General features: G+C 39.2%; 1 protein-coding gene across 1 annotated transcript; it reads left to right on the top strand.

Annotated features, from left to right (window-relative positions):
* The first annotated feature begins 3,626 nt into the window (after positions 1-3,626).
* LOC139721345 (peptidyl-prolyl cis-trans isomerase NIMA-interacting 4-like) lies at positions 3,627-14,606 on the top strand. The gene is made up of 4 exons (XM_071632661.1): positions 3,627-3,728; positions 9,765-9,832; positions 11,612-11,731; positions 13,537-14,606. Exons 1-4 carry the CDS (start codon positions 3,671-3,673, stop codon positions 13,693-13,695), a joined length of 405 nt encoding a protein of 134 aa, XP_071488762.1. The 5' UTR covers positions 3,627-3,670; the 3' UTR covers positions 13,696-14,606.
* The last annotated feature ends 634 nt before the right edge of the window (positions 14,607-15,240 follow it).

Here is a 15,240-nt window from a genome sequence, read left to right as displayed (position 1 = left end):
GATTTAGTCTTCAGTACATCAATATCAGAAACATTCACAGTGCACACAGTCTAAAAGTAAGAACTTTCTTTTCTTTTGTAAATTGATATTGTGTCAAAAAAAGTAAAGCTTTTCAGAAATGGTATTGACACAAAGTCTGTCAGCTCTGTCAACGCATGAATTTGTATTGTAGGCTCTATAATGATTACTTACATTGTATAACAACCCCTTTTATATATGTTTTGTTTTAGGGGCTTGGATTGTTGGCAAATCCAAGTTTTTAGTACATGTTATTTCAGTATACAACCAGACTGAGTGTGCAGTTTAGTTAACCCATTGTGTGCTCCATGAATGCCGATTGGCACTGAAATCTGCACACCGTGACACCGTCCAAAGTCGCCAACACGAAAAGGGCGAGGTAATCATTTAAAGAAATAATATATTGCATAATAAGTATGACTGTGTAACAGATTTGAAGGCTGTTGTTTGTGTTCATTGTGCTTGTCATTGATGTGTTTGTATTGTCGTGATTATTTTGGTACACTGTAATGTCAATGGAAAAAAAATCCATGTCTGACATATAGACCAATAGAGATAACTGAATGACTGAATGACTGCCACTGGATGCAAGCTCACAGTAGAGGGAGCGCTTGACAACATATACAAGTAATGTTATTCTTTCCCTTGCCTTGCCCGTGCTAGAAGCCTGTGGCTTTCGGCGCAAAGATCTGAGAGGATGGTTCTACCAAATGAGAATAAAGTAAGTCTTTCCTTTACGTTGCCCACCCCCATAACTTATCCTTTATGGAGAAAGTCTGTGTGTGTTTGTGTGTTTGTGTTTTAAAGACTGGTAAGAAGAATTTTAGAGGTAGCCATGATACTGTATTGATTATTTTACAACTGTTGTTGAAGAAGAGTGAAACCCAAATGTGTATGCAGATTTGGGGAATGCAGCAATATTATTTTAAAACATCAACGAAGTTGAAAAGGAAAATCGGAGAATCCAGTGAAAAGTTATTTGTAAGTTTCGGTGCCGCCATCGCTGGATGAGAAAACTACATGTAGGCCTAATTACATTCTGTGACATCAGGTATTGACAACGATTTAAAGGATGTAAGTCAATATAAAAAGATAAACACATTTTCACTTTTCTATATAGAATAATGAAAGAGATCTTGATTTACTTCTGTTAGAAAACGTGGGTAAATAATACTACCTTTAATACAATCATGTCACTAACAAATCGAGTGAATGTGCATTTTTCATAAAAATGACATTTTGTTGAATTTTCTTTTTATCTTCTTACCCGGTATAGTGGTGGTACCGAAACTTCAAAGAACCATAACTTTTGAATGGATAATGTCCAATATTCCTCAAACTTTGCTGATGTGTTCTACTAGTATTGCTGCATCCACTCAATCAACATGTATAATTTGGGTTTCATTCCCCTTTAATTGTTCTCAGTTCAACATTTATTATAAGTGCGTAAGAATGCAAAGGTAAAAATCCAGGATTTTATTTGATTCTACAATTTACTTTGTTTTATATTTCACATGTTTTAATTCCTCTACAAAACTGCTTATCCATAATATATCAATTCAAAATACTTTATTGCCACACGAAAAGCAGTGCTTATTCATGAAAGTGGGATTTATCATTTTATGAAGTTTTCATTAATTAGGTCACACAATAGCGTTGTTTTAACCGAATTTCATTATAATCGAAGATGATTAAAAGGCAAGCAGTAACAGACATCATTTTGAAATTCACGTTATTGATGTAAGGTTACCTTTAAGGTAACTGATGTAAGTGATTCTTATAGATGTCGTTTATTTAAAATGAGACGTGACATAATACGGTCAATAAGGGAAAAATATACAGTATATAAATGTCAATAGCGAAGTGTATTTGCCATAATATTAGTAGCTTCATTAATCAAATCGTTAAAAGACACAACGAGTATCCCGGCCTTATAAATACATTCGTCAGAGCCTGAACTGGTGGAAAAGCGGAAAAGCATTTAGCGGAGATTCGAGGAATGTCCTCATTTTCTACTCTTTTTTTCCCCTCTGAAATGAAACACATGCAATTGTGGGAACAAATTCCACTTCCAGACTTGTTTTCACCGAAATCGGGAAGATGTGGCGCCTCGACGCGCTGCAACCTTCAAGCTAATGCCGAGAAAAATCTCTCTCGGGATTGATCGCCCTTTCAAGTATGGTCCTTCACCAAATTGTTCACCCTCTTCTTTTCTGCTACCCCCCCCCCCCTCCACACAGACACACATACACATACTCGTACAAACGCAATACACACATGCGCGCCTAAACAAACACAAACGCAGGTTAAGACAGTATACTTTATGATGCATATATACCTAAATCCCTGTTACATTTTCTAGAGCTATTCCTCTAAACTCAAGCACAATATGACACTCACTCCAATTATAAGAGCAGTTTGTTAGAGTAAACAATCCGCTATTATAGTCAAGGATACTCCTTGCAAAACATCTTACTTAGTGGGGCAGTGGGACGCCAATCAATGACGATCATTGAATACTGATCACCGATCTTCTTATCGATGTTTCTGTACTTAATCCTCAGTACATGCACACATTTCATTTCATCTCCCTTTTCTTTTCGTATGCCTTATATTTTCTTTTGTATTTGCTTTTTTCCCCCTCTATGTTTCGGTCATTTGTTGTACCCGTGCTCCTTAATCTTTACGCTCCCTTTTAAGTGGGACGTAATCTCGGCAGGCTTGCTTTTACGTAGGTTCAATCATATTTCTTTAGCATTCATTCCCAGATTCCAACTTATGTAAATTGACCGTTATGTTGTATATGTTTGCAACACTCTAACGCTGCCTAGCTGAATATCATGTAGGCATGGCTCGACACTAACTTTTTTGTTTGGTGGCCCGATGGGGCCACCAACATCCTAAATTTCAAATTTTTGGTGGCCCAAGAGAAAAATTTGGTGTCCCGAAAAAAAACCCAATAAAAAGCATTGAAAGTCTTTTTTTTAAAATGAGTCAAATATTTAAGATTTATAAATGATAGTAAGAATTAGAAGTTGGACATATCTACTCATAAATAAACTTCAACAAACTTGCAACACTCACTCTCAGGCATTCATTCAGTCCTTTTCATCCATCCTTTAAACAAATCTAACTGCTAATTTCCGGCGCAAGAAGTTACGAATTTATTGACATACTTTTCAAAAAAATTTAGTGGCCCGAGGCGGGTCACCAAATTTGCCCTTTTTTGAAATTTGGTGGCCCGACTTTCATTTTTGGTGGCCCCGGTCCACCGTTAGGTGTCGAGCCCTGATTGTAGATAGGCCTATCATTTCATTTTGCAACGGTGGCTGGATATCATGTATTATTTAATTTTGTTATATTTGATGTATTTTTCATCAAGAAATATGAAAATAAATTGAAATTGAATAGAAACTGAATTGAATTGAATGATACTGATCAAACCCCCCTGCGATTGGAAGGTTACTCCATAACTCTGCAAGCTGAGAGTAACAGGTTTCACAAGTGAGGTATCGATCACATAAATCTTGCTCAAGCTAGCTGCAAGGATTAGATAGGAGAAATTGGAGAATCGATTACTAAGCAGCGAGTGCAAGTAGACCTCCTATTAGTAGTGTGTCAGGTCTACAGACTCTAGCGCAAAACCTAAAAAATGCCCAAAAATAAAGGTGGTGGAGGGGCGGCCAAGGGAGGAAAGTCGAAAGGAAAAGGTGAGCCAATGCGTCATGATTGTGATATAAATAGTATTATTCAGAAGATCCAGACTTTCAGTAAAAGGCTAGTAGAAACTAAGGGTTATCACGGGTGGTTTTCGTACAGTCCCAAGTGTTCATATTGGTGTTGGTGACTTGATAACCCCGGGGCGCTCCTTGTAAATTACACACTGTGGGAGTGGAGCTGGTCGCAGTGATAGTGACTTGGTAGCCTTCATCCTTCATGGATGGCCTCATATTGCATCCTGCACCCGACTTCATCAGTCACTATCTGGATCTGGATCTGGTGAGATACTGCACAAACTCCACATCAGGGATATAAACGTGCAGGCGTGGTCGAGTGAGCGGAGCGTTTATATTTTGTAATGTGCTTTTTGGATAATTTTCCCCAAGTCAAATGAATATAACTTCCGTTTGAATGAGTTTAGACTGGGAGCTTCTCTGATATCAGGTGGAAGGAGATTCCATTCAGCACAGGTTCTCGGGAATAAGGAATACTTATAACAATCTTTTGATGTTTTTAACTTTCTGAAGAAAATAGACTGTTGTTGCCTTGTCGTCCTGCTGTTTTCCAGTGGACTTGATTGTAGATGAGACGTATCCAGAGCATTAAAATTGTAGATCGATTTATAGAGTAATGTCAGTCTAAGGGCAGCCCTACGATGTTCAAGTGGTTTCCACTCAAGGCGTTCAAGCATGTCAGTGACACTGGAGGTTCTTTGGTGGATGTTGAGGACAAATCTGGCAGATCGTCGTTGAATGGCTTCCAGTTGAGTTATATATTCTTTCTGGTATGGGTCCCAAACTGATGCGCAGTACTCTAGTCTGGGTCGTACGAGGGTTTTGTAGGCGATGGATTTGACTTTTGACGAGCAACTGAAGAGATTTCTTCTCAGGAGGCCAAGGATTTGGTTTCCTTTTGAAGATACACCTCGAATGTGATTTGCCCAGTTCAATTTATTGTTTAATTGGATCCCTAAGTAAGTGTGATCTGTAACAGCCTCCAAGATGGTTTCTCCAATATAATAAGTTGCCTTAATTAGGTTCTTTTTATGTGAAATGTGCATAACGAAGCATTTTGTTTTGTTGAATCTCATCTGCCATTGTTGTTCCCACGTTCTCAGACGATCAAGATCTGTTTGAAGGGCCTGACTATCTTGTGTAGTGTGGATCTCCTTGTACATAATACAGTCGTCTGCTAATAATCGAATTGTTGAAGAAGAGTCATTAGAGATGTCATTTATATAGAGAAGAAAAAAGAGCGGTCCGAGAACGGTACCCTGTGGAACTCCGGACAGAACTGGTACTGACGTAGATGCGACACCTTCGATTATTACTTGTTGGGTTCGTTTTGTGAGGAAATTTCTGATCCATGTCAAGAGGGCACCCCGAATTCCAATGTTGTGGAGCTTGTAGAGGAGTCGTTCATGGAGAACTAAGTCAAATGCTTTGCTGAAATCCATAATTATTAAGTCTACTTGTCCTTTGTTGTCTAAAATTTTGGTGAGGTCATCAATAAGAAGAGCCAACTGTGTCTCGCAGGAATGCTTCTTCCGAAAACCGTGTTGGTTTTCGTTCAAGATGCCATGGTATTCGATGAAGGACATGATGTTCGTGTGTATAATGTGTTCAAGAACCTTGCACGTTATTGAGGTTAACGAAATGGGACGATAATTACTGACATCTGAATGATTTCCCTTTTTATACAAGGGCGTAATGTTGGCTTGGAGCCAGTCTTCTGGGACATCTCCGGTAGAAAGGGATTTCTGGAAAATTGTTGTTAGGACAGGTGCTACACTGGATGCACATTCTTTCAAAACCCTAGCTGAGATTCCGTCTGGGCCTGGAGATTTCTGGGGGTCCAAGTTTTTCAAGAGCTTTTCAACTCCTTCTACAGTGACTGTGATAGGTGCCATAGCTGGAGAGTCTCCACTATTTGTGGATATTGGAGGAGCATTCATGGTGTCTTCCTTTGTGAAGATAGACTGGAAGTGCTTGTTGAGTAACGAAGCTTTCTCTAAGGCTGTTGTTGCAAATCCGTTTACCGTTTTTAAGGGTGCGATACCTGAAAAGTTTTGTCGAGAGTTCTTGATGTAACGCCAGAAAGGTTTTACATTTCCAAGTTCTAAACTATGCCCGATGTCTGACAGGAACTGAGACCTGGATTTGCGAATACTCCTATCTAATTCACGGCGATATTTCGTAAATTCTGTGTTAGTAGCAGTAGTCTGGAACTTTTTAGCTTTGTTGTACAAATGTTGTTTGCGTCTAATCCCTCTGATGTGGGAACGATGAATCCATGGTGCCTGAGAACATTTCCTAGATAGACCAGTGGGTATATGTTTCTCTATTGAAGAAGAAATTGTGTCTTTGAAACAACACCATAATTCATTCACACTGGATTGTTTGATGACATCTTCTGTGAGAGATTCACCAAATAATCTAATATCTTCGTTAATTTTATCAAAGTTACCCTTTTTGTACAGGTATACCTTTCGACGTGGGCATTTCACTTTTTGTCTAGACAACGCGATATCAGTGAGGACGGCGTCGTGGTCACTCAAGCCAGGTATTATAGTAACGTCTTGAATGAAGGAGGGAGTGTTTGTGAATACTAAATCAAGAACATTTCCATCTCTAGTAGGGGACGTAACAACTTGAGTTAGGTTATAGTCAAGGGCCATGTCCAGGAGCTTTCTGCTGACCGAGGGACATTTGCCTCCAGGTAAAAAGGTGTTGTTGGACCAGTTAATGTCTGGAAGATTTAGGTCACCACATAACCAGATGTGACCGTTGCGAGGAATTTTGCTCAGGATTGAATCAAGTTGATCAATACAGTCCATGTCTTTTGTTTTACAACCTGTATCAGGTCTGTAAAACACACCCAGGTACATAGTTTGGTGTCCCTTCGTGTGTATGCTCGCCCAAACCGATTCACACTGTGCTGTAAGGTGTGGTTCTTCACATGCAATCAGTTCAGATTTAATGGCCAGCAGGACTCCACCACCTAGTGTGCCTCTGTCTTTTCTGTAAACTTGGTATTCAGTTGAAAAAATTTCATGAGAGAAGACAGAGTCATCAAGCCATGTCTCTGTTCCAAATATTACGTCAGGATGTTCTTTTTCAATCAGGGCTTGTAGTGTTGCCACTTTATTTTTGATACTCTGAAAGTTGATATTTAGAAACTTAATCGATTGTTTCTCTTGTTTCTTGTTGTCCTTTTTTGGTCGATACTTCGGGGAGGAGGATGCAACTGGAGTGCCTATGTTGGTATTGTTGGTTGACATGGGAGAACTGGACGACAAGTCAGACAGGCAGGCAAAGGAGTTTTCATCTTCAAGAATTTGTGTATCAAATAATGACGAGCCGAAATTTGGGAGGCCACAATTATCGCATATCCATATCCAAGAATAAGAAGAATTGCCTAGGATTTGGAAAATCTGGGAGCTCATTTGTATACATTCCTTATGAAGCCAAGTGTCACAGTTATCGCATGCAATACAATCTTGCTTCCACTTGCATGCTTTGGTACATACACCACACGGGTATTTCACAGGGCCAGGGTTTAAGTTTACATCCCATGCAAGAATATTGGCTAGGAGTAACAATGGGAGCCTGCCCTTTGGATATCCAAGGAAGGGTTTAAATCTGCATTTTAATCCAGAACCAGGAAAGGGGTTATTTGCGCAGGAGACAGACAACGTATATAAAATGCGGGGGAGAGGGGGTGTCTGAAAAATGTTGGCTGTTGCTGTGACAGGACCAGCACCAGAAAAGGATTTTGAGGTGCAAGTTGTACTCAGCGGTGGTGCTCTTGTTGCTAGCTTGTGTTCTGAGTTGGTATTCAAGAGCACAAAGTACAGAGTGCAGAATAAGGCTGGCAATAGATTGATGCGAGAGACTCTATCACGATGCATGATACCACGATGTTCAACAAGGCAAGGTAAAATTATTGCAGACAATCAACAACAGTTGTAATACTCAGTCTCAGGGGGATCGCAGTCGAATAATTAAAACAACGATACAAGTTAAAAATGCTGCACAATTTTCTGAAAAGTCATATAATCAGTAAAAGGATAAAAGGATATCCATCCATAAGTTGATAAAAGCTCAATCCGTAGTCGTCTGAGCATCCAAAGTCGTCTGAACATCCGTAGTCGTCTGAACATGTGCTGTGGCTATTCAAAGATGGCGGCGACGACAGGGTGACATACAGAAGACTGTGTGTTATGCAGTCGGCGTCGTTGAACGTGATACACGATGATAAAAAGATAATGGCTGTGTATCATTGACTGTATAACAATTTCCATAAACAATCCACTCGTCTGGTGTTGGGATCTTCATGCGAGGTTACAAAAATTAAATTTTAGTCAATGTATCCAGTAAAATCAGTAAAATCAGCTTCAAAAAATCACAAGGTTGGTTTATGCCGGCGAAGATGAGGCGTGGAGACTGCTGTACTGAGTACACTATGTATGTGGAGTGTGTACATGTACTTTCGGCACGGCGATATCTTTGAAGATCCGTTCAGAACTTCCTTAAAATATCACAAAATCACAGCCAAAATCGCATAAAAAGCACTTCAAATGATTATTGAGCCTTTCTCGGGTAATATAATAGATAAAAACGTGACGATGTTCACGATATTGAAAGATTTAAAAGTAAAATTTGCTCCGCAAATAAAACACGTCCGCTCAGTTCGACGTTCACTGTACTGAGGTTCTAGTTTAGAGCAAGATTGATAAATCTACCTCTAGTGTGGTTCGGGGCCTCAGAATTCTTTCACCATGTGTATCATATTTCAATGAACATTGATAAAGTATTTATTGAAGATGTTGGAAAGAGTTCATATGTCGCCGTATCCCCCCCCCCCCCCCCCCCCAACTGCGACCAGCCCCAACGCGTAACGTTGGGGCTGCACATTGTAGGATTTTGGATCTGGAAAGGTGTAGTGTTGCAGTTAAATTTAACCTTATAGACTAAAAAATATGTCAATTTCAATACGTAAATTTACCGATGTATTCCAATTTATTGACAAGAGGATACGCGGAACGTAATAGTCCGTTAATATTCCATTTCTGTCTAAATCGATGACTTTAAGTGATTCGGTCAGCAGGGATCTCTGAGATTGACAACTGCTCACGAAGACGGGATTTGAAACCTCTGCGCTTGCGCGAGTTGGTACTGTAGCACTGTAGCCTTTTTGACCAGCCAGGCACTCTTGCTGCACGACATTGTGTGGCGCCCGATCACTCGCTGCTGGTGTGGGCGCGTTTCACTCAAACCCTTTCGCTCTCCACTACACAGCGCGCAGCGAAAGGGCCTGGTTCAAAGGCTAAAATCATCGCGACTCTCATGTGTTTAATTCATATCGCCAATACATAAAGTGCCACACAAAGGTTGCATCAAAAGCCAAAGAATGAACGGGACGTAGAGGTCTACATGTTACATATGGAGGTGATATCGTAGAAAAACATCTTTTCAAGACTACATGGGATAATGTTGAAATTAACAAGTGAACGTATCGTATGAATAAGGTAAGAAACGTACATACATTATAAAAGTAAGCCTTTTGCTGGTAAATTATGAAACTTATAATTGCACGAAAATTTGTGTTGCTTTTCCAACTTACAGAGATAGCACTCATTTGACTCAGGGCGCTCCCACAGTATAACTGTGTACAATGAACGCCCAGGGGTAACCCCCCCCCCCCCCCCCCCCCCCCCCCCCCCACTAAGTATATACACAGCCCACGGCGTCTGGTCGGGCTACCCCCCACTAACCTTGGACTCCGGGGCTTGGGTCTGTGTTACCCTAGCAGGACGCAGACAGAGATCAACATTATACTCTAAACCCATAACCTTAATAAAGTCTAACCCTAGAGCCACCTAAATTGAATCATTAAGTTATATACATCATGTACATATACTTTTTTTCTCAAATTTACCGGGGGTACATATAATGGAACTCTTGCTAAGATGTTTTATTCACCACCTCAGCTTGTCAAGTCCTTTCATGATGTCCTTTCTGCAGGAGGAGCCACAGGAGGGGATGATGAAAGTGGGGGAGGAAAGCAGAAGAAAGGAGGAACAGCAGTCAAGGTAAGCACCTTCAAAAAATCCATCCATAAGGTTCACTAAATGCTGTGGTTTCACCACTAGTATACTAGTGATTGAATGACCAATTACACTACAGTCCGAGAGTGCACCCCACAGGTTCTGAATGAAATACTGTAAAAGTTGGAATTTTCACGCATTTCGCGCATCCAGAAACTAGCGCGAAAATAAAAGCACGCAGATATTTTTGCTTGCCATATGTTTCAGTAGTAGATGTCTTGATTTCGCGTAAAATTGAAAACCTGCGAAGCTCTTCTTCTTACCTGGCCGAGCACGAAAAATTAGTAGTGCGAAAATATCCACTTTCACAGTAGCTGAAAAACAAACGGGTTATAAATGAATATACCGTTCGACCTCGATTATCCGGCCATGTCAGGACTGGCGCTCATCCGGATAAGCGAATTGGCCGGATATGGGAGACACAATGTTAATGTATATAGCTGCCATCCAAGCTGCCATCCCAGTGCACTGGCAGCTAGGCAGGTAGCGTACCCCGCAACGGTGGTGTAATGTATGCTAGATTATGGCGAATTTATAGATCATGACTGCTTACTTTTACGATGATAATGTGATGTGAATTTATGTTAGTTCTGTCGCGAATATTGTAGGTAAATTGTGTGAGTTTTGTGGAAATTTGAACTGAGTTTAAAGTCACTGTTTTTTCTCAATTTTTGGATGAAAAAAGAAAGTCCTTCACTGCGTGAATGCGTCCGGATAATAGAGATTTCTGTATAAAAGGAGGCCGGATAATCGAGGTCGAACTGTATGATTAAAATCTGACACCAACATGAACAATGGTGAGGAAACTGATCATCATCTTAACATTAGCAGTGTATAAAGCTCAAAAATGTTGAAGTTGAATTCCATGACAGTGCCAGTGGTATCAAATTAGCTTAACACGCCTCATAACTTTTTTCTCAGAAATTTGAAGTAATGCAAAATCTCAGAAGAGGTCATGAGTACCCAGTACTGTGGGTCAAAAGTGGAAATTTTCGTGGTGTAGAAATTTTCAGACATTTCGTGTGACCAGAAACTAGCACAAAAATAAGAACATGCATATTTTTCTTCAAGATGTAACACTATAAAACATTGTGATTCTGTGGAATTAAAAACATGAAATTCATCATACTTGGCCAGTCACAAAAGAAATTGTCTCAGGAAAATTTTCAATTTTACAGTATTCTTGTGGATTCTGCTAGACAAAAATTGAGGACATTGCATTTTTACACCCCACCCAAGAACTAAGAAAAAAAAAATCAAAATCTGATTGAGCATAAAAAACAAGTTTTGATTTTCTATTTAAAACAGATTAGCTGAGGAGTATGGTGATGTGGCTGCGATGGTCACATGACCAAGACAGCTGCTTTGAAGGACTTACAGAATGTGTGTACTTTAAAACCAGAAATTTTATGTGCATGAAACCAAGTTTCATGCTGTAAATGTTTCTGGATTTACAGTATCATATTTCATTTGAGCTGCGCTGTAGTGGCTTTCATTAAAGTCTTTGCTTTCCTAAGCATTACATAGTTTTGCCCATCTTAGATTGTAGATAACATTCTAGAGTTGAGAGACCACCCCATTGTGATGACAGTTTGTTTTCATGGTGTATATCACTTGCCAAAATGCAAATATACATTTGTGTATAGATATATTTGTGCTATGCATCATTAATTCATTGACATGCACTCTACATGAGAGAAGGTGGCACGTGGTCACTGAAAACGTACTTGGAATTCTGAAACATTTCTCACTCATCATCCCCAGGTCAGGCACATACTGTGTGAGAAGCATTCCAAAGCTATGGAGGCCATGGAGAAGATTAAGGCAGGAGAGAGGTTCAATTCGGTAGCAGAGAAATACAGCGAGGACAAGGCACGACAAGGGGTAAGGACTGTCCGCTGTTACAGACATGGGTAGAATGGGTACTTGGGTTCTGGGAAAAGACAAACAAACCCACATTTGTGTATCATTGAAAAATGTTTATAAACTTGATAAATAAGCAGGTGTGTAGGAGGAAAGTTTGATATGCTAATGGGGTGGGGGAAGAGGTAGAATTATTGTCTTTATATTTGTTTGCCTTTTTTCCCCCATTTCTATTCATTTATTTATTTATTTATTCATTCATTCATATATTCATTCATTGAAATGGGATAGGATGGTTTTGTGCCTGGACAAATGATCTGGAATTGTTCTCTTCCTCCTTGCTATGCTTTAGGAAGACACTAGTGGTTTTGTTTTCATCACTCAATGTTAATATTTTTACTACCAGCTTTTAAGAATGTAAGTGATTTTTTTTTAATTTTTATTGCAACTGATTGACAAATTGCCCTATATCAACATTAATAAGCACTGAATTGATCAGTCTTTTTAGTTGTAGCCATGACAAAATAAATCATGGGTATACATACTCGAGCAGGATTCGAACCTACGACCATATTTGGACCGGGGTCTGATCCACTAGACCACTGATTAAATGAGCTTCTGCTCGACAGCCAGTAAAAGTGCTGGTTGTAATCCTTACAGCATGCAGGGGGTACTGCATGTATTACCGTGCACTCTCGTTGTAACGAACATGGTTATAACAAAATTCCGGTTACAATGAAGTAAAACTTCAGACCGCAACATTATCCGCTCTATGTTTTTTGTTGTTTATTGGTTCAGTTATAATGAAATTTCGATAAACAAAAAGAAAATTGCCGGGTCCGAGGACTTCGTTATAATGGGAGTCTACTGTATTCAAATTCATTTTTTTAAATCATTCATATATTTGTTTTTTAGTTGCATTCAACCACAAATTATGTTGAGTCAAATTATCTTGGCATCACATCAAAATACATGGTTAGTTGATACTGTATACGCTGTTATTTTTGTGTACAGATATTTTCGCAAATGACTAGGCCATAGACATTTTCGCGAGATGTTGTTTTCGCGAATTGACGCCGACGCTTTATGTTAATGCACATTTTCGCCGACGCTTTATGTTAATGCACATTTTCGCGTGTTGTTAAATTCGCGATCCAACTGTGATTCACGAAATTCGCGAAAATTAAACCCCCGCAAAAATAACAGCTTATACAGTACTTGTTTACATGATGCACAGATGTTCATAACTTATGACACAACAAGACCCACAATGAGAAACTCTTATTGGATGAATTTCATCATCACTCTATAAGTATTAGTCATTCATTAGTTTTCAAGTGATCCAACCTGAGTCGACATTGAAGACTTTTAGCAGGCATTTGCTATCCCAAATATTCACCTAGAGAGATTCTTTGTTTGTTTGTTTGTTTTTTCTTTAATAATGACAATGAATTCAACTTAAAAGGGGAACTCCAGACCAACCAAAAGTTAGTCTGAAAAGAAAGAGTTAATTTTTACAAGCATGACAGTGAAAATTTGATCAAAATTGGATAAAAATTACGAAAGGCATGAAATTGTAAAGTTTTGCTTGTTTTCATGAAAACGGTTCAAGTCCATAACCGTTTTCATGAAAACAAGCAAAACTTACAAAACAGTTTATGTACTTGAACATTCAATATGAATATGCAATAGTGAGTTAATGATGTCATTGCCTCACAAACTTACTGTATAGTTTGTACATAAAATCTTTCTTTTTCAGACTACTAGTAAACTTGTAACTGGCCTCGAATTCCCCCTTTAACTTGGTCTACTTCTTTTCATAATAGGGTGACCTTGGCTGGATGACCCGTGGATCCATGGTGGGACCCTTTCAAGATGCAGCATTCAATCTTCAACCAAGCACAATGGACAGGCCAATCTATACTGACCCACCTGTGAAGACAAAGTTTGGATATCACATTATCATGATAGAGGGAAAGAAATAGCATAGGTCCCACCCCTCCCCCTTTTCCCTCTTTTGTACAGTTAGAAATGCACAGTCAACTCTGCATAAGTCCAATCTATTTAGACTGGAGAATAAACTGTAACTCGGGCAATATTTTCCTCGCATGATATAAACAATGCATAATGTCTGCATATTTTGGTCTGAGAATTTGCTTTGGCAGAATTTGACTAATGCAACTGCCGACTTATGCAAAGTTGACTGTAAGATGTTTGTATTGTATCAGTCTGTTTTTCCTGCCTTCTTTTGTGGAATTTTACATTAACAGTAAATAATTTAGCCAGTATTCTGTCATGAAGGTATTCTGGCATTTGTAGATCAGCACCACTGATTTGAAAATACCCTGTCAAGCCTGTGTTTCTTGGCAGTCCTGGCTTTAGCGTGACTGGTGTTGCGTTTGTCAAACCCTTTTTTGTGGTCCCAGGAATCCGAATGGAGGTAAAGGTGGTTGCCCATCTTAATTTGAACCCATGATCAAACGTTTGTGTTTAGAGGATGCTGATCATTGATATTAGCAGACCTTTCAGTGAACTTGATTCCACTGGTAATTGCAATAAACCTATTAATGACATCCCCTTTTATTCTCAGAAATTTTGGTTTATGTTTCTCATAACATATTTGGAGGAGATGTATTGTCACAGGCACATTGGATCAATGAGGGCGTCAGAAAGGTAGTCCCTGGGAATTTAGTGCAAGCCTCTATTTATATTCTGCAAATGTAATGCATGATGTCTAGGGAATATTTAGGAGATTTGAATTTGAGAGCGGACACAATAGCATATCGTTGCTGGGGGGACAAGACCTTGTATCTACAAAATGCCGTGGTGGTTTCATTTTTGGTGTAAGACAGCTAGGATTTGGACAGGACATCACTTACTGGTTATCTGACAATTTGTGACCGTGCACCTCAAAACGAACATAAAGTCGCACACACTGATTTTGCGTGAGGACTGAAAATAAGTGAAATGGGTCAACCTAGCCGAACTTGAGTTGTTCATATTTTCTGAAAGGGCAGGTCTTCTTTTACATTATGCTAAAATTTGGTATCATAAAACGGGCAGGAAAGTGTGTTTTTTTTAGCAGTTTATCTCGAATATTTTTGGTAGAATAGTGTCAGCAGGTGTGTCTTTAGAATCCCTTTTTCGTTTCTGAAAAACCTTGTCCACACTCTTCACTTCTAACTCTAATAACTTTTGAAAGGATAGTGTTACTGCTTGAAAGTTTGCATTAATTATGGACAGAATGTGTTAATGAGGCATGATTGATTTCAGTTTAATCTGATAATCCCTTCATTGTGGTTACTCTGGTGGTTTACTTCTTGTTTTTTGTCCCATTCATCGCACAGCCAGCACGGTTTGGTAAAGATTAAGCTCTTGAATAGACACTGTACTTCAGAGCCTCTTTTCTCAGTTCACATTTTTCCTGAGTTTGTGCTTTCTTTCCAATATTTAGATAGGTTAGGAGAGTCCATTTCATTTGAGTTATACATCATTTTAAAGCTTAGAGTCTGCTTTTTCAGAATATGGTC

Source organism: Diadema antillarum, unplaced genomic scaffold (genome assembly GCF_040938485.1).
Source record: "Diadema antillarum isolate AM-2024a unplaced genomic scaffold, OU_Dant_1.0 scf00000141, whole genome shotgun sequence".
Lineage (NCBI taxonomy): Eukaryota > Metazoa > Echinodermata > Echinoidea > Diadematoida > Diadematidae > Diadema > Diadema antillarum.
This window is presented reverse-complemented; position numbering and strand designations above follow the sequence as displayed.

Coding starts and splice junctions, on each gene's coding strand:
- LOC139721345 (XM_071632661.1), top strand. CDS start 3,671: ATGCCCAAAAATAAAGGTGGTGGAGGGGCGGCCAAGGGAGGAAAGTCG. Junction 3,729..9,764: donor AGGAAAGTCGAAAGGAAAAG/GTGAGCCAATGC, acceptor TCCTTTCTGCAG/GAGGAGCCACAGGAGGGGAT. Junction 11,732..13,536: donor AGGACAAGGCACGACAAGGG/GTAAGGACTGTC, acceptor TTTTCATAATAG/GGTGACCTTGGCTGGATGAC.